Here is a 20,916-nt window from a genome sequence, read left to right on the forward strand (position 1 = left end):
GTGTGTGTGTGTGTGTGTGTGTGTGTGTGTGTGTGTGTGTGTGTGTGTGTGCGCGTGCGTGCGTGCGTGCGCCTGTCTGTCTTTGTCTGCCTACCTTTGGCAGTGGCTCGTCCGTTCTTGCTGGGGGTGCGGGGCTGGAAGGGGCTGGGGTCGTGGCTCTGCTGGAGTTGGGGTAGGAACATGGGCGGGAGCCCCAGGAGATGGGGAAAGAAGGCTGCAGCTCCACGCCCCTGAGCCTCAGCTGCCCGCCACCATTCTTGGGTGTAGAGGGAGAGGAGAGAGAATGCATGAGAATCCATGCCAGTGATTTCACTGTTATGCATCTAAGTGATGACACACTGTTTCAGACAGCCAGGGTTTCGGCTGTTCAATCTTTCCGTTTCTCTTTGAACAGATCTCAGCAGATGACCGGTGCATTCCACTGGCTCACTGATTTCAGCCCATTTAATTGTAAACATGTTGAGAATTGTAAATCCCAGAGGATAGCTCCACATTTGAGGCTCATACATGCTGGATATTTCACAGCTGAAAAAACAGTCTCGCAGGAACTTTCTCCCTTTCCCTTTAAAATGGCAAAAGCAATTCAAAATGTTAGTTTTTTTCAGAGGACAAATATATATATATATATATATATATATATATATATATATATATATATATATGGGGCATACAACATTATGTTGGTGGCAAGAATTTTAAATAATAATTTAAATAGAAAAACTTGAAGTGTTGAATCAAGTGTTGTTTTTTGTACCAGTTCATAAACCATGTGCCATGGAATCGGTACATCGAAAATCTCTTCCCATTTATTTTGCTACCTGTATGGTTGAAACTGGTATATTTGTCTATTTATGCCAATTCCTTTCAGCCAATTTGTATCTTTAATACATGGCAGGCAAACAAGTTCCCTACCTTCTCCCTTTTCCACTTGCCTCCTCCAATTTTGTGGTAATGCTGCAATCAGTTGGTTGTAAGTTTGGATTGAGCAGACATTCCCATATATTTTAGATAGCTGCATATGTGACATAACTCCATCGTTTCTATTCATAATATCATTAATAAATATAATACACATAAAAAAAAAAAATATCCATAAAGAATGTTTTTTAAAATTAATTAGTACATTTGAGTTTAACCATAACATTTGTTGTAATATTTGTTCTATCTTTTCTGGAGGATAAAAATGAAATTGTAACCAACTTTGTATGGCTTGTTTAAGAAAAGGCGATACTTTAAACAAAATTGTATTTTCAATTAGTCGGAAATGAGAAGTTGTAATCTGGATAAAGGCAAAAAGGCCATTTTTAAACAAAGGATGAGCCTTTCTTAATAAGCCCTTCGTGCTTGATGAAGTTGACTACATACTCCTGATTCATTTGTGATTCTTGTTATGAACGTCACAATGTCTAAAAGGTACATTTCATATTCACATGCTCCAGATACTGTATACAGTTCCTGGACGCTAACCAACACCATTTTCCTCTGAGTGTGATAGAAAAAAAAATCATGTAACACAAAAAACATTTAGCTCGAAAAGTGTGATAGGTCCAATCTTGTTTTCTCAGAGGTCAAGGTGGTGCTGTGAACCTTCCCAATCTATAAACGTCATGTCCTGAATGCTGCCTATTGAACTGATGGACGATACCATAAAGGTGATGCATGCTAGCTGGGCTCTCTGTGGGAGTTGGCTGGGCCTAATAACAACACATTCTGGGAACTCTCAGAAGGCAGAATGAACTGATCAAATGATTGTGTTTGTGTCCCAAATGACACTCTATTCCCTTTATAGTGCACTACCTTTGACCAGAGCCCTATGGTCCCTGGGCAAAAGTAGTACATTACATATGGTCTGCTCAAAAGTAGTGCACTATATAGGGAATAGGGTGCCAATATGTTATTCACTGTGAGATACTGATGCATTTATAGCTTGTACAATTCATTACCATCTAGTTTATAATGGATTGTAGTCAAGGCTCTCCTACCTGGAAAGGCTCCTAGCTGGGAGTGAGCAGCCAAGGCAGCAGACGCCCCCAGGGAGCCCAGGCCTCCAAACTCTGAGCGCCCTGAGCTGGTAGTGTACAGACCAAATGCTGGGTGGTTGACGACGGGAAAGGCACTTGAGACTGTAGACATGTTGAAATGTTGATCGCCCGCCGCCCGGAACAAGTGTCCTGGAAAAGGAGGAAACGACTAAATGAAGCGTCTGTATGAATTTAGATACATAAACCATGTAGCTAAAATCCCATAGCTAAATAATTCATCCGTATGACTGTTAATGTTTAATATCGCAATAAAGTCTCCTTAAGGATCTGTTACAACATCCTCTGGTTGGGAAGAGATCATGTTTTATGCATTATCAATAAAGACGCTGGTTAGTGGGTGTAAAGGAAAAAGACTCCCACGGATTCTGCTTGATCTGTTCAAACATGCTTTTGCAAATATGAGACATGGTTGTGGGAGGCTGTTCGGATTCTATTCAGAGAGAGATCATCATGCATTTGTAAAGCGCCTGGTGCTATTGCTCTTGTTTGAATACGATTATAAAGGCAGACGCATCTATTGCAACATCAACAAAATTGCATCATTAACATTTTGCAGAATCATTTTGTTAAATGAAAGTAAAACTGCATTTGGTTTGGTGGGGGGGAAAAATACAAGGTATTTACAAGGATGTACATTTCATGTTTTTTTTTTTTCTGTATGTTGAAATTGGCGCAGGACATTTGAACAGCTGATAATGCAATCCCAGGGATCCTCCTCCTGCACCTAACAGATGCAACTAACAGATCACTCCTGGTTCTCCACTACCGGTACTCTCTGAAGGCTGACAAAACAGAGATATTATAGGCAATGTTCCCTAAAAAATTTTGGGGCACTGAGCAAATTGTAGGTCTTGTGAGCGGAAACTTGAACATTGTGAGAATTCTGTGCAACTTCCGGCGTGCGTTTACAGTGAACACTGAGGCTGTACCCTTAATAGTTTTAGACAGTAGCCAATGTGGCTATTTGAGCAGAATGTAGGCCTACCAACAAAACCAATGGAGCAAATTCCATAACATTTTCACATGGAAATAGCTTTTGATTTCTATGATATAGCCTACAGTAGCCTATATGTGGTGTTCAATGCAGGCCTACATTGCATGAGACCTTTAAAAACATTTGGGTTTGACATTAATTACTTGTTACTTGGTTTGTAACACCATGGGCCAAATAGGTGACTGTAAACGGCATTGTATTGTGTTGTGTTGTATGATGCAAGAAACCATTTTATAAAATAAAAGTTATTATTATTCCCATACAGAGAATTAGACAATGTAGGCTACCCCTCTGCCTACTGGCTTATTTTTCACACAAAAAACATTTATTTATGTAGTGCAAACTAATGGGGCGAACTAAGTGAAATTCAATATCTTGTGTGTCTGCGCAGCATGGCATTTCTTCTGTGCCGCAGTCCTGGAAGAAGTGCGCGATTTAGAGGGAACATTGATCGTAGGAGATTTTGTGCTTAGAGTGCATCATTGCGAATGGGGAATTTTGGAGCATTAGAGTGGCCGTGTCCGAATACCCGTACTAGCGTACTAAATAGTATGCCAACAAATTATGTTTTATAGTATGTGAAATTTCTAAAATAGTACTCCGAATGCATCTGATGCGCAATTGCGTTGACCCCCGCCATTCATTCATTTTGGTACAGCACGTCAATTTGATTATCAGCTGTTGTCAAACACGAGTTGGAAAAGACAAGTGAATTCTAGTAGCTCAAATGCCGAAATGAGTATGCAGTAGCTAGTATGGGTATTTGGACACCACATTGTTTCTCTCCGATCACTACTTCCCAGGACTCCTGGGAAATTAGTGTAAATTGTTACTTAGTGGGAAATCTCGGTTAACCCAGAACTAAACCTTGCATAATTTCGTCAACTGCTCGATTAGGTTTGGGGGGAGGTGTGTTAGAAATTGAGATTCCCGGTTTGCCAAGGCATCCACCCTTGCAAAAGGAAACTGCTAGCCAAAGCAGTCTTATAACTTGGGGGTAGAAGCTGTTTAGGGTCCTGTTGCCATACCCAGTGGTGATGCAGCCAGTCAATATGCTCTCAATGGTGCAGCTGTATAACTTTTTGAGGATCTGAGGGCCCATGCCAAATATTTTCAGCCTCTTGAGGGGGAAGAGGCGTTGTCGTGCCCCCTTCACGACTGTGTTGATGTGTGGACCATGATAGTTCCTTAGTGATGTGGACACCAAGGAACTTGAAGCTCTCGACTAGTTCCACAGCAGCCCGGTCGATGTGGATGGGGGTGTGCTCGGCACACCCTTTCCTGTAGTCCACGATCAGCTCCTTTGTCTTGCTGACGTTGAGGGAGAGGTTTTTGTCCTGGCACCTCACTGCCAGGTCTCTGACGACCTCTCTGTAGGCTCTCTCATCGCGTCGGTGATCAGGCCTACCACCATCGTGTCGTCTGCAAACTTAATGATGGTGTTGGAGTCGTGCGCGGCCACTCAGTTGTTGGTGAACAGGGAGTACAGGAGGGGACTCACATTGGCTACGGAGAGCGCGATCTCACAGTAGTCCGGAACAGTTGGTGCGCTCATGCATAGTTCAATTTGGCTTGCCTCATCTGTCGAAGCGAAGCAGTTTAAGCAACACCTTCGCCTAATACTGATAAGTCCAACTAACCAGTGACAAAAACTCATGATCCAGAACTAATGCTGCTCGTTACCTCACGCATCCTATAGCATGCCGACAGATCTACAGTACTAGTTATGTTTAGGTAGTCTGTCCACAAGAGATTATTGAGTGGACTTTCCTAGATAAATACAACTATTTAATTACTTTAATATTCACAACAGTCTATGTCTATGTTGGCAAGGAACCCTGCATGTTGTCCTCTCTCACAGTCAGATAGACTAGAGTACTGAAGGACCATATTTAATGGAAACTCAATTAGCAGCACAGACGTGCAGAGAAGCTTGTACCTGCTGTTCTAACAGGCAGTACCATGTGCCAGCCAGGTGATTGGCATAATTAAAAAAGATGACTGAACACATTTCCTCATAACATTACTAAATCCCCCAAAGAAATAAAACTGTCAACTTACGTCCTAAAATTGAATTTCAAGTCAATTTATAATAATTAAAAGAAAAATCTGGAGTGATTAGTTTGTTTATTTTCACTTGGTACAATGGCAAATTGATTAAGTTTATAAGGCTAAATTTTTTATAGTCAAATATAGTTGGCCTAATTCCATGGCTAATTCCATGGCTGCTTTGCAATACTTGCTTGAAATTGCCCAAAAACATTGTGGAGTGCTGCCGTTTCCCAATGTTCTTGAACTTGGGAATTCATATTAAATGACCAAAAAGATATTGCTGTAAAAATCTTACCAGGATATAAAGTGGAGGTCTCTGTAATGATCCATTACTGATTCCCCATCTCACTTTATGCATTCTCCTTCAATCTATATTGAAGGATTTATGGTCTGGGTTTGTGACTGGTCTATAAACCCACCCTGTGCACTAGCTCTTCCAAGCAGCTTGCTTACAATTTACAGCATGTGATTTCAGCTTTCCCATTTTCAAAACAACATTCACACTCACACACTAAACACTTTTTATACAAGAATGCAAATAAGTGTTATGGGATAAATGGTAACTATAAAGGCCAATGTCAGGTCTAGATTATCTGCATGTAATTCTTATAATTCCCTGACATCTTGGTATTGGTATTGTTAGATAGAAACTGATGTAGGTCTAAATTATGTGGAGATAAGTTAGTTAGGCCTACACAACTTTGCCATGAAAATAAAATATGAAGTGAGTTTCACGCTCGTCAGTTCAAATCAACCAACGTATACTTTTTCATTGCATCTGTGACAGCAAAAGGACTGCATCAATTACTCCTCGTCTTATCATCCATTTCACTTCCAGATAAAGGAGCACTTTCTATTTCAGATTTCAATCAAGCCCTTTCGGTTGAACATTGTATCAGCTTAAAGACAATTTTTCAATCCATTATCGATTCAAAGCACTGTGAAATTAAACTTATTTCCCCCATTTCAACCTAAAAAGGTTAGTAATATCCAAAGCCGATTGAGAATTAGTATCTGAAAATTGCATTATAAAATGCATTTGCAAACATGAAAAGTAATGCGTGAGACAAGTGTAAATTCATGAATTAATAACCATAAGTATAGCATGCATGTGTAATTAAATCACTTAGAAAGAGAGTAACTAACACAGGAGATGTAATATCTTTACTTTGCTTTCCACCGGGGGGGATGAGAAATCTCTTAAAATTTGCTTTATTCTCATAACCGCAACGTGACTTCAGAGGTGCTGTGCTTTCTGCATTTAAATTCCAGCTCTCTGTCCAAAATAGCTTATCTAGAGAAATCTCTGAGCACGTTTGGTTGGTGTGTAGGGGGATAGAAATGTATAATGTATGAGCAAAATGTCTAATGGCTTCTTCATTGTAACAGCATGAAAAAAAAAAAAATGTATTTCTTTTTTAATTATGAAAGAAGAGGGAGAAAAATCACAGATGATAAATTTGCATGTTATTTTCTGGTCAGGGTAATCTGACAGTTTATGCATCATCGCTTCTCGCCACATTATGGCTTTGACCACAATTAGTATTCAGAGAAAACAGAGGATATTCGAGGCAGCAGCGGCCACAGCAGTCTCTATTTGGCTGACAGACCCGTCAAATCACAACGGGCTAAACTGGTGCTAAAGGTTGTCAAGAAACATCCGAGCGGGTGCGCGACGTCTTACACAGAGAGGATTTTTTATTGTTGGCATCCATTAATGCAAAAGCATTTTAATTTCTACACAAACTATCAGAAAATGAAGTGTGAGAAGACGGTGCTTTCTTTATCTTAATGAACCCTCATAATTAACACTCAGGAATGCTCTTTTCTTGTTTAATTTGAAGTTGGAGAATAATGAAATATGATGTGTTAAAGGTGAATACAGCCCATGTGTTTGCATGTAACGTGATTAATCTGTGCATCAGTGTGTGTGTGTGTGTGTGTGTGTGTGTGTGTGTGTGTGTGTGCACGACAGAGAGAGTGTGTGTACGTACCACAGGTGGTGAGAGGGGAGCCCAGGACGGCACGGCTGGGGGTGAGGCTGCACTTGGAGGAGGATGTCTTGGCCGAGGCAGGGGCAGGTGAGGAGCCGACAGAAGAGACAGTGGAGGAGGCGATGTGCAGGGAGGACGGGGCTGACGATGGGGAGGCCAGCCGCTCTCCAGACTCCATATCTGTCAAACACAATCCAATCAACACACTTACAAAAGGCAGGGGAAGAAAAGAGGAGGAAAAAAACCAAACACTCCCACCACACCCCCCACTGAGCCTCTCCCCCTCTCACATGTTAATTACCCCCTCAACAATATCTCCGGTTAGCTAAGGCCACTGGCCAGAGAATCTCCTAAACAAACCCACAGAGAGCTTTCACTGAGGCAACAGGGAAAATAAGGACAAGTATTTGATCACATATTATGGACACAGACAGACAGACAGAGGATCCTCTTGGGTTTACAGGAGTGTTTTATATAAGATGTCAAACTGGTGCCACTCAAGACTTGATCGCTAATGAGAATATTAACGCTTTAACATGGACAGTTTTCAAGGAATCATTGAAATCAGTCCCAGCTTACAATGCAGCAGATGTTCCTCTTAAATGTACAGTTAAAACACTGACGGTGACTCTATGGGTAGATTTGCAGAGAGCTATCACTAAGCCATCTCTCTGTTGACACAGAACACAGTAGCTCTGCCCATCATCCCAATGAAGACATAGACAGACCAATTCTTTAGAAGTAGTCTTTCATGATTTCTCCCAGCTTTTCCATTATTTATGCCACTTCTCTTTGTTGTGTTTCACAAAAGACCAAAATCCAGTTTTACAGCCCTGGCATCATCGTTATTGTATCATTAGACATAAATAAACTATTTCTAAATCTCCCTGGTGACTGTCCTCTGCAGCGGAGGCAGCTAGGCCTGCTGGTGAATACATCTGGGAGACAAAGCTATCCGCTGAATATCAAGTAACGTCCCTCCTCGCCACCACACTGACAACACTGAGGAGACGACGCAAATGACATGAAAGCTGCAGCCGTGCGCCACTGAAAAGGCCATGCTGCAGTGTGTGTGTGTGCTTGCGTGTAGAGTGTGTGTGTCCGTAGTCGAATCAAAACCCTTTTAATTTCTACTGGACAGAGGTGACTTTATAATTCTAATAGCACTCTTTAAAAAGCTATCATCATAAAGAAACAATCTAGCCTATTCTTTACGGGAGGATAATTTATTCTCATTTGCATGAAGATTGAACAAACCAACAAATATAGCCTACATTTAATATAACTGGGCAGAAGGTAGGTTAAATAATCCAAATCAAATCAAATATGAAATGATTCTGAATTAGATACTAGATTAGATTTAAATAGAAGTCAAGTGTGACTCACACATTTCACACACACAATTTAATATTTCATTGATGTCTGCCAACTTCTCCCTTCTATTGGGAAATGTTACAGAAATGATTTCCTCTTGGGCAATTCATTTCTGCTGCACAAGACAACGGACGTGTTTCTCTGGGGCCTCTCTCTGTCAATAACAGACAAACTGTCTACAGAAATAATCAGAAAAACAGGTGTTCCCTTAAACAATCCCTCAAACCCCATTACTTACTAAACGTACATTTGAGGAAATTGAAAGCGAAACATGAATGAGACGACGGCAGAGACTATAATCACCTAAATTAAATCAAGTATTTTCTGGATTTAGGAGGCCAATCCTGTCTTAATGATCATAAATTAGAACTGGGTTTAGCTTGATTTTATAGGTAATTAACGTGCATGGCACAGTGGCGCTGGTATTCCAGGTGCTATAGAACCTCCATGTGAGCAGCTACATTAATTTGACTTTGCAGTGTGCATGTGCAACTCATCTTGAGCCCCTGACAGCATGCGAAACGTGGCAGTACACACAATGCACACATCCCTAACAGCAGGCCGCAGATCCCATAGAAGCCATGCTAATGTACAGGAGAGGATTTATAAGAGAAATGGCTCTGCTTGAATCAAAGTCACATTCTGCAGATATCACCCTTCACACAGTGCAGCTACCTGCCTGTTGTGCATGTCATGCCGCAAATAACAAGATATGCCCCTTCCTTCAGACAATTTGATGTGCTTATAAAACAGACCCATCTTTTTCTTAATGAAAACAAGTTGCAAAACCCACACACCTCCAAATGCCACTGATCACTGAAATGCCATGAGATCATTAGGTCTGGTGGTTACGGTGGGAAATGCCATGTCTGTGCTCCCTGCAACTGTGTGTGTGTGTGTGTGTGCAGCTAAGTTGGTCGGTGTGTATCTGTGTTGGTGTGTCGTCGGTCTCATTATCTGCCAACCCAGAGTAACAGATGGCTGACGCTAAACAGTGATAATCCCACAACAGAGTTATCAGCATGGATCAGCAGTATTCAGACTGCCGACGGACGGACGGACGGACACAATGTCTTCTCCAGCTAATGGAAGGTGCAGGGCTGCTAGAGATCTTGAGGAAGTATATAATACAGAATGCCTTGACCCCATTCAAAGTCAGCTAGAGAGCTGCTGCATGCTACCTCACTACACTACTAGCCTCTCACTGACTGCTCTCACCATGCACTCTGGTTCTGTCTCAAGTGGCACCCTATTCCCTATGTAGTGCACTACCGCAAAAAATACTGCAAAAATCGGAAGTGTCCATTTAAAGCATTTAAACCAATGATATGGTTACTCAGGGTTCTTCCAAAATAAGATTGTCGCTGTGCCACATTGCAGTCTGGCTGCACCACTAGGTAAAGATTTCACAGCAAGTGAAACTGATATTTAGTAATGATAGAGTAACTTTGATCGCCAATGACATGGTTGTGAATTGAGAAACAGGCCGTTTATAAATTCAGAGCATTATCATGTTCCTCAATTAATTCAGCGCATTTCAGCAGTAGTCCTAGGCTATCTCGACACAGAAACGCGCTCAGGACGCACCCCGAATAGGCTATAGCATTGTCGATTCATACAAACTTTGTAACGGTAGTCAAACAAAAGACAAATGACCAAAGTTGCTAAGCTTGCTAGATAACCTCCAACGAATGACAGAATATCTCCCATTTGGCAAAATCAAGTAGATGATTATACAGATAGCAGATCAGCTCATGAATAACGGGGAGATGAAGAGAGGAAATTGTTTAAATATCAACTCGGTTGAAAAAAAATATCCATATCTACTCTCATACCGTTTCTTGATCACACATTCTCTACTGAAGCTCTCATATTGGCAGCAATATGAGACAGCGCAGAGAATGGATATAGAGGTAGGCGAGACGTGCTTTGATAATGCAACCTATGGATTACAGAATAAAGTTAGGAATTTTCATGTCAGGATTTTGGGTTTCAGTGGGATTGGGACGATAGGAAAATAGCCTATGCTCTATATAAGGCTACTATATGAGTTAATAGGTAAATAATACACTTGATTTAGGCTACATTATTGCATGCTAAATGTTCCTGATCAGTGATAGATGAGCAAACAAATAAATGAGCTATCACTTCCACTTGTCCAGCCAGAGATCAATTAACCAAATATACAGACAGAGACTCAGTGAAACAAAATCACATTGCTTGATTCTCAGACAAGTCACAGGCTTTTGGTCGGGAGTAGGACAGGCTACTACGCGAGTGAAGAGCAAAATCCAGTTGTATAACATGCTAGAAAAATGTTCTGAACAGCTATATGAGCAAACTAGAATAAAGATGATCATTAGCACTCACCTCAACTTAGCTAACATTTCCCCAGCCTAATTGTTACCAAATATCAAAATGGAGATACAGTGAAAACAAAGATCAGACATTGATTGATTTACCTAGAGTCCCCCATGCTTGTCTCAAAGCAGCGCTATGGCGCTGTCCCAATCAAAACTGTGCTGAAATGATAATCTAGGTGACCACACACGACTATTGTTTTAAATTGAACAAAAATACAAATGCAACATGTAACGTGTTGGTCCCATGTTTCATTAGCTGAAATAAAAGATCCCAGAAATCTTCCATATGCACAAAAAGCTTATTTCTCTCCAATTTGTGCACACATTTGTTTACATCCCTGTTAGTGAGCATTTCTCCTTTGCCAAGATAATCCATCCACCTGACAGGTGTGGCATATCAAGAAGCTGATTAAACAGCATGATCATTACACAGGTGCACCTTGTGCTGGGGACATTAAAAGGCCAATCTAAAATGTGCAATTTTGTCACACAACACAATGCCACAGACGCTTCAAGATGGAGCATGCAATTGGCATGCTGACTGCAGGAATGTCCACCAGAGCTGTTGCCAGATAATTTAATGTTCATTTCTCTACCATAAGCGGTCTCCAACGTTGTTTTAGAGAATTTGGCACGACCAACAGGCCACACAACCGCAGACAACGTGAAACCATGCCAACCCAGGACCTCCAAATCCGGCTTCTTCACCTGTGGGATCGTCTGAGACCAGCCACCCGGACAACTGAGGAGTATTTCTGTCTGTAATAACGCCCTTTTTGTTTGGCTGGGCCTGGCTCCCCAGTGGGTGGGCCTATGCCCAGTTATGTGAAATCCATAGATTAGGGCCTAATGAATTTATTTCAATTGACTGATTTCCTTATACGAACTGTAACTCAGTAAAATCATTAAAATTGTTGCATGTTGCGTTTATATTTTTGTTCAGTATAACGGTTGCATATTACTTTGGGAGTTTCAGTATAAGCAAGAATGTGATACATGCCTTCAATTGCATTAGCCTACTTTGTTACAATATTTTCATCACTCAGTTGATCATAAATAAGGTGAGTGTTCCTCTCTCTCTGCTCTCTAAGCCTAATGGTTGTTTCCTCGTCTCCTCACTCCGCTGCCGCCCACCTCCACCGCGTTTTTCTCAACACCACTTTAAATCAATATAGCCTACTGTTTTGTAGAAATATGGCTTTTTTTGTGTGTTCGGCTCATTTAATTTCTGTAATGTCGGACCAGGCCTGGGCTCTGGCTTTCAGCTCACCGGGCTTGGATCGGACCGGGATAGAATTTTCAGTTCTGATGAGAACTCAACTGTATTCGGGTCTCGTGTGCCAATGATGCATGTGCTTTGAATTGATGGTGACTTTGTGTGAAGTAAATACACTAGGCTCAAGGCTTCCATGTGACAACCTGATTGGATAAGGTGCCATTTAATGTTTTGCCAATCTGCTGCTGCATATGTTGTGTATTTTGTGGAATTGCATTAGTGCGACATTAGTGGGTGAAATGTAATTTCCCGGGTCTTGTCATTTTATTATTTTGGGAAATGTGAAGAGAGTCAGTGGACAGTCCCGGGATCCTGGTTACCCATGTTAATCCCTACTTTACACATAAATGAATAGGTGACATAAACAATAAGTAATGGAGGAATAGGCCTAACATGCTAGTTCATGTGATAACCGTGGTCCGTGGATGCATTGTATTCATTCTCTTGACCTTAATGGTTTAATGATTAGCTGCAGCCCCGGACATTGTTTTGTCGGAGTCAAATCTCCTGAAGCATGAGCAGTGTCTTGCCCTGGTGCTCTGCATGGTTGCCTGGTGACACTGCCAGATTATTTTTACCTACACAAATCACCAGTGGTGTCCACCGTGTCCACTAAACACAATTAAGGAAGCTTCTGCTACACTGGACAAATAGCTGGGCCACTGTTGAGCCGGCATGATTTGCGGCACGGCGGGATCGAGGGATGGAAGGAGATGTTAAAAAGACAGAAGAGGATAATCCAACCTGATCAGCACGTGACAGTTAAATACAAAAAAATACAAAATAACTTTCACCCCCACCTCACTCCCAATCCCCTCAGAGTTCACCCAGCAGAAGTGAATTATTTGTGGGGCTTTTTTTGTACACACTTGTGTGCGTCTCTCTGCCTGCCTGTGAGGAGAGTAGCTCCCTGTGGGGGCTGGTTGATACGGCGGAGGAGGAGGTTGGTCGAAAATGGAAAGTGTCTCAGGTCAGTGTGGCTGGATGCATCTGTAGTTCACTGGTAACATCCACAGTTCAGCTGATATGCCAGGACGGCTCCACTGAGCATCAAACCGCATGACAGAGAGACAGACAGACCTCAATTCTGCCTGTGTTTGTCTGTCTGTCTGCTGCGGTCCTTTCTGGCCTTGACGTCCACTACCTACCTCCCTTCCTAGACAGTGATGAAGTGCTCTGTCTGCCCCGGCCCCGGCTTTCTAATGCGGGAAACTTTAGATTGGGACACATCTGACAGAGAGCGCTGGAGAGACACACAGTGTGATATGATGAAAGGAATGAGGTGACTTTAAAAAGAGCACCTCTCTCCCCCTCGCCTCCCAAACTCTGATCACTAACACGTCCAATCATGATCAAACAGGCCTCTTCGTGTTTTGGTGAGGGAGGTCATAGACTGACAGAGCTGCCGTGAGAGGATGTGACCGGGGGAAAGTGGAAAGAAAAACACACTGCACGTGTTGTACAGTAACGTCTCAATGCTTTAGCACAAGGCAGTCAAGTCTGGTTTACCATTCATCTCAGGCTGTGTGTTTGTAGTAGGCCCCTTGTTTGTACCACGTGCTGCCAGACAAATTAAACCATGTGCTCCTTCGGTTTTGTTCAAAGACACAAGCTATTTTTGTGTTGTATTTCATTAGGATCCCCATTAGTCAAAGCTGCAGCTACTCTTACTGGGGGTCCACATGCAGTTTGTAATGACAGGGAAGTTGCATTACAGTACGATTTTAAGAAAATAAGTCAAAATGTTAATTTCCTAAGATGTATGAAAGTGTTACTATTGGACTTCAAGCCCTACTCAGAAGGGAAAGTAACTACAACCCCGGACAACAAAACCCCCATTTGTTTCATTGAGTTCTGGATGGCAGATGGCTGCACAGTGTTCGTTCAAATGGACAGCATCCTTCAGCCTTTCAGACCACTTTGGCATTGCCACGGGGGGTGCCACATTACACTGATCTATCCTAGAGTCCTGCTGTCCTGGTCCAACAAAACACCTCCTCCTCAGAGCTGGCTGGCTGTCTGTCACAGCTAGGCTACATAACATTTAGTCCTTTACAGCCCAAGCTGTAATCATATTTTTGACCTAGTATGCAAGGGCACACGTATCATCCCACACCACACGGCAGATCCATCTGTGTTCATAATACTGGGATACTAATCCGTTTTTTCTTCTTATGAACGACCCACAAAACACAAAAGGCAGGGCGTTTGGTCTTCATCATTCCTCCGGGAGCATACATCTTTTAGGAGAGGAGACCTTCACGCCAAAAAGTAATTCTGTTCGCATCGACTGCCGAAAACACATATTGAATGCTACCGTGAATAAAGATGGAGGGGGAGGGGGTAGTTTGGGAGGCAAATGAACTCTGATGAATGATGTGGAAGTTCAGTGTGACAAATGTTGGAAGAAATGCATTTGTCCTTCGTGGCAGCGTTAGCGAGCTAGCCCGGTTCTGAGTGCAGCGGAGCTAGCGGAGGCAGATCATTTCCATTTGGAGTGATCCAGGGGCGGAACGTAGGGAACGCGGGGGCCTGCAAACAGGAATCCCACATGTTCCATACAAACTGGTATCCATCACACAACACATTCCTTGGCCTGCAGCCTTTCCTGGCCACGTCAACACCAGGCATTAGCCATAAAATATGGATCCCTGCATATTTTAATTATAGAGGGAGAAGAAGAGAGAGAGAGGAGAGAGGAGAGAGAGCGAGAAGGAGAGAGCGAGAAGGAGAGAGAGAAGCAGGGTACTTCATTCATCCGTCAATCTGTTGCTAGCCTTTGAGGGAGGTTGACACGAGACTAAGTAATAAGTCTGTTGGTGCCTACAAAATCACTTAGGAAGGGGCCCCATTTCAACAGCACCAATAGCCTAGGCCTAAGCGCTCGTGCTAAAGTCAAACAAGACTATACTAATCCCAATACATGGGACAGCGTTTCTTTCAAAACGATTAACTCTGTGATGCCAAACCAAATATTTGTAGTGTTAGTGGACTTTGACAATAGCACTGCTTCTTAAGCATACTCAAAATATCCCCCTGAATCTAGCTTTAAGTAACCTTCAGCTTTTGCTTATACCAGGAGAATAATTCTTAATGTTACCTTCCAGAATGATTCCTCTGTCATTACAGCAGTTCCATATGAATTGTTAACTGGATATATTTAGAGAGGTCCATTACAACAGAAGCTGTTCATGGGAATGGTGCACGCTCCTCTTAATGTGCACTTCCCAAAAACATGGAGGAGAGAAGGGTATGGCAACTGGCAAGCAAATGCTGGTTAGAGATAATCACAGTGTTATTACTGTACATTACATAAATTCCCATCTCTCTCCTCTCTTGTTTACTCCTAAACTATTTGCTCAACTTTATTTCTCCCGCAGGCTACGTCACAATGATTATCTGTTGCTAATAAGGGAGAAATTAGGAAATATGAGGGTCATGGTGCAATAGTGTTAATGTTCAATGAATGTTTAATCAAAAGTGGGAAATGGTACTATGGTGCGGATACATCTTATGAAACGGAGTCATCCTGTGAAACGGAGCCATCCTGTGAAACGGAGCCATCCTGTGAAACGGAGCCATCACTAGCCGGCTACCACCCGGTTACTCAACCCTGCACCTTACGAGGCTGCTGCCCTATATACATAGACATGGAATCACTGGCCACTTTAATAATGGAACATTAGTCACTTGAATAACGTTTACATACTGCTTTGCTCATCTCATATGTATATACTGTATTCTATTCTACTGTATTTTAGTCAATGCCACTCCGACATTGCTCGTCCTAATATTTATATATATATTTCTAAATTCCATTCTTTTACTTTTAGATTTGTGTGTATTGTTGTGAATTGTTAGATACTACTGCACTGTTAGTGCTAGGAACACAAGCATTTCCCTACACCCGCAATAACATCTGCTAAATATGTGTATGTGACCAATAACATTTGATTTGAGCCTGACATTGTAGATTCCAGTACAGAATGTGTTTCAATACAATAACTGTATTTAATCTAGTATTCTATCTACATATTCACAGAGAGAAAAAGAGAGGGGGGGGAGTCAGAGAGACACCGAGAGAGAAGGCAGAGGGACGAAAGAGAGAGAGAGAGAGAGAGAGAGAGAGAGAGAGAGAGAGAGAGAGAGAGAGAGAGAGAGAGAGAGAGAGAGAGAGAGAGAGAGAGAGAGAGAGAGAGAGAGAGAGAGAGAGAGAGAGAGAGAGAGAGAGAGACACAGAAGACAAGGGAGGCAAAAGGAAGAAAAAGACAGGAGGAGAGGGCAAGAGAGAGAGAAGGCAAGGGGAAGAAAACGACAGGAGAGAGATAGAGAGGAAACAGGAGACACCAGACCTCCATCAGTGGTCTCTGATTGGAGCCTTTTCCAGTCATGATATACATAATGCAGATGACACGCATGTGAGAGGCAAGACAAAAAGCTACTGCTTTCAGCCTGGAACAATGAGGGCCTCTAAAAGCATCTGCATGCTCAGCCTAAGGCTCCATTGTCACCCAAGATGCTACTCAATCTATACAGGGCCTGAGGAAAATGCTTTACAAATTAGGCTACACCAAGGCCTCACACATTTTGTTATATAAACATACCAGTAAACATATTTCTTGTGCTGCTTTTCCTAAAAATGAGAGACACACAAATTGTCAATAGTATTCAGTTTTGCAATTCTCCCAAATGTGATTTTAAATGTGCAATTCTCCCAAATGTGATTTAAAGGAAATAAAGACAGGCCCTAGGCCTATTTCTTTGAAAAAAAAAAGAAGAAAAAAATCTGATTGTAGTGTGGACTATGAAGTTTGACTTGTCTATTACATTTTCAAAACCAATATTTATAACAACAGCCAAAAAGATTAACATTCAAATCATAACAATGGCAACAAATAAAAAAACTACTACTGGCAATTACACAAAAAACACCTATTTACTTTGTTTGTGTGGACTTCACACTTTCCTTTGCTAAAATAATATTTATTGGTTCCAAACAAGTGTTAATGTAGGTGATAAAAATGCAATGTGTCTCAGGAAAACATAATTTGCATATAGCTTTAACTTGCAACTTAAATTATCCACAAAAAGCAAAAGGTGTTAACGCATTTGGACCACGACTCATATTCAGAAATAAATTTGGCATTTAAAAACCCTCAGTGTAATATTATGGGAGAGGAGGGTGTGTTTGCATGTCAACAGGAGAGAAGAGCTTGAATATAAATAGAATGCAATCACCTTACAGGAGAGGAGACAGAGCTACAAATTAAACATGAGCCTAGGCTGCCGGTGCAAAGGTTATCCTTCATTCTGCACCGCTGAATAAAACACGCCAGACCCATGGGCATTTCTCACTCTGCTAATTCTACTGTAATATACAAGAAATACATCTTCACTGGCAAACTCCCATTAGGTAAACCAGAGAAAGACTTGATTAACTACTTTTTAACTAGGCCTAGTTGATGGGAAGTTGGACCTACGGAAAGTATTCAGACCCCTTCCCTTTTTCCACATTGTGACGTTACAGCCTTATTCTAAAATTGATTAAATAAAAACAATTTCTCATCAATCTACACACAATACCCAATAACGACAAATCAAAAACAGCTTTTTAGAAATTCTTGCAAAAAAAAGACCCTTTCCTATGAGACTCAAAATTGACTTCAGGTGCATCCTGCTTCCATTTACCATCCTTGAGATATTTCTACAACAAGTGCATGTCAGAGCAAAAACCAAGCCATGTCGAAGGAATTGTCCGTAGAGCTCCGAGACAGGATTGTGTCGAGGCACAGATCTGAGGAAGGGTACCAAAATTGTCTGCAGTATTAAAGGTCCCCAAGAACACAGTGGCCTCCATCATTCTTAAATGAAAGAAGTTTGGAACCACCAAGACTTTTCCTAGAGCTGGCCGCCCGGCCAAACTGAGCAACAGGACCTTGGTCAGGGAGGTGACCAAGAACCCGATGGTCACTCTGACAGAGCACCAGAGTTCTTCTGTGGAGATGGGAGAACCTTCCAGAAGGACAACCATCTCTGCAGCACTCCACCATTCAGGCCTTTATGGTAGAGTGGCCATTCGGAAGCCACTCCTCAGTAGAAGGCACATGACAGCCCACTTGGAGTTTGCCAAAAGGCAGCTAAAGGACTCTCAGACCATGAGAAACAAGATTCTCCAGTCTGATGAAACCAAGATTGAACTCTTGGCCTGAATGCCAAGCGTCACGTTTGGAGGAAACCTGGCACCATCCCTACGGTGAAGCATGGTGGTGGCAGCATCATGCTGTGGGAATGTTTTTCAGAGGAAGGGACTGGGAGACTAGTCAGGATAGAGGGAAAGATGAATGGAGCAAAGTACAGAGAGATCCTTGATGAAAACCTGCTCCAGAGTGCTCAGGACCTCAGACTGGGGCGAAGGTTCACCTTCCAACAGGACAACGATCCTAACCACACAGCCAAAACAACGCAGGAGTGGCATCGGGACAAGTCTCTGAATGTCCTTGAGTGGCCCAGCCCGGACTTGAACCCGATCAAACATCTCTGGAGAGACCTGAAAATAGCTGTGCAGCGATGCTCCCCATCCAATCTGACAGAGCTTGAGAGGTTCTGCAGAGAAGAATGGGAGAAACTCCCCAAATACAGGTGCCAAGCTTGTTGCGTCATACCCAAGAAGACTCTAGGCTGTAATCGCTGCCGAAGTTGCTTCAACAAAGTACTGAGTAAAGGGTTTGAATACTTATGTAAATGTGATATAAATTAGCAAAATAAATCTAAAAACCTGTTTTCGCTTTGTCATTATGGGGTATTGTTTGTAGATTGATGAGGGAAAAAAACAATTTGATCCATTTTAGAATAAGGCTGTTAAGTAACAAAATGTGGAAAAAGTCAAAGGGTCTGAATACTTTCAGAATGCACTGTATATATCAACAAACCAAGCCATTGGTTTGTTGCAAACATCACACTTTGTAGCCAACATCATATCAATATAAGGCTTATCAAAATTATTTGCAATTAAGTGGTTGCCATAGTTTTTTGTTGCAATGTAACACCACAGATAGAACAATGAGCCAGATATTTCACCGGATGTATACATTTAAAGCATCCGGTTGGCGTTTCCACTCACTACCAAATATGGTGATGAGAGGAAGCCCAGTGGCCGGCATTGGGAGAAGATGGAGCGAGATGGATTTTGGACGACATTCTGCACATTTTCTCATCAATGAAACATTTTATCTTCATACAGTTCTGTTTCCAAAACTAGAATTTGTAACAAACAGAGTGGATTGCGTTTTGTAGAATTTACAATTTGCCAAAGTTGAAGGAAATTGCGTTGTTTAGAAGAAGCGCAAAGGCGAATTGAGTTATTGCACACGCGCACTTCCCAGAGTAGGTGTTCCCTAATGGAAATATGCAGATAAATGCTAGAACGTGCCAAAAGGATCTCACTAGCTCGTGCTTGGCTCTGCCCACCTCCTTGCTTGTTCTGCCCACTATGATTCATTTGCTCCCATTGGAAACGACAGGCTGTGGTCTATCTTGGGTTAGTTATAAATATATTTGGTAACACTCTCTTGAACTAGGCCCTAGTTCTACTGGTATGTCAGCAGTTGGCAATAGCACAGGTCCTTAGGTTGTGTGGTCATGTCTGACACGCTGCTAATTTCACTGGCTAACAATAGCCTCCCACTGCTAGAGACAATGGGACACAAAGTCCAAGGCTCCCTCAAGGCTTTAGGGGCAACACGCCACAATGTCACTGACCTCCACACTATTTATGTATAGAGGGAATCAGAGGGGCAAACACGGCTTTCATCCCGTTTCTCTGACCCTGTCAGGTGTCTGAGGCTGAGAGAAAAGGCAAACCAGGATCAAGGTAAACATCACTATGATGGCTTTCTCATTCCTGCAGAGGGGTCCCCTCAGAGGAAGCCCAGAGCATAAATCACATATCAGCAGCACTATACAAGGGCCTGGCAGCCTATTTCCTATATAGTGCACTACTTTTGACCAGAACCCTATGGGATTCCCTGGTCAAAAGCAGTGGACTAAAAATGGAAGTGTGCGCCATTTGGAACGCTCCCAGGGAGTGGGCTGCAGTGAAGCAAAAAAACGTATCCAGAGCACGGCATCCCTGACCGAGCATTTGTCACACACACACACCATCCATATATGTCCACTGGTAGGCATCATAAATACTGCACACTCTACCCACTGAAGTGCTACATTTGGTTCACTTCGATGCTAATGTGTGTAAATCTGACTGTGCTTTGTCGGAACCTTACATGGTGTATTACAACTTTGAAAAACAGAGCGCAAAAGTGTTCTACACAATCTTAGATAAAGGCACCCAAGGCCGCCTCTAACACAACATCTAATGATACAGGAGCAGCTAACTGGTGAAAACTGAGGCCTTGATTTTGTTGAACTTTGTGTCCTACGATGCCAAGGCTGCTACATTATCAAGGACAAATCTTGGTTGAAACTCAGGAATGAGAAGCAGGGCTTAAAAGGGGGGAACCAGATAGAGAGTTGTTTCAGGGATGTCAGACATGAGGGCTGTGTGTAGAGTGCTGAGGGTGTTTGGGTGTGAGACATGGAGGCACTCAGTGAACCTGCAGCAGAGCAGAGCGGAGCAGAGCCATGGTCCGTGCCTCAGCACAAAGGAAAGAAAGGAACCCTGGCTGGTCACAGCACACGACGACAACCCCCCACTCATCTGCAGCACACCAGCCATTCACCTTAATCTGTCAATCAACCTCTGTCCATCCGGGCTTCACAGCACTATCTCTGAATGGGGAAGGATATAGCTTTTCACACTATACAC

The 20,916-nt window shown here is 42.4% G+C and overlaps 1 protein-coding gene across 1 annotated transcript in view; it reads right to left on the bottom strand.

Moving 5' to 3' along the window:
- The window catches only part of LOC311143254 (bromodomain adjacent to zinc finger domain protein 2B-like), a gene marked incomplete at its 5' end in the record, with an annotated part of 39,939 nt that extends 32,679 nt beyond the window's left edge, over positions 1-7,260 (bottom strand). The window contains 3 exons of the mRNA XM_084179068.1: positions 95-256; positions 1,944-2,171; positions 7,083-7,260. Of these exons, the coding sequence (XP_084035194.1) occupies positions 95-256; positions 1,944-2,171; positions 7,083-7,260 (568 nt within the window). The remainder of the gene's footprint in view (positions 1-94; positions 257-1,943; positions 2,172-7,082) is intronic.
- Between the last annotated feature and the right edge of the window lie 13,656 nt (positions 7,261-20,916).

Source organism: Coregonus lavaretus (genome assembly GCF_964263955.1).
Source record: "Coregonus lavaretus genome assembly, chromosome: 16".
Classification (NCBI taxonomy): domain Eukaryota; kingdom Metazoa; phylum Chordata; class Actinopteri; order Salmoniformes; family Salmonidae; genus Coregonus; species Coregonus lavaretus.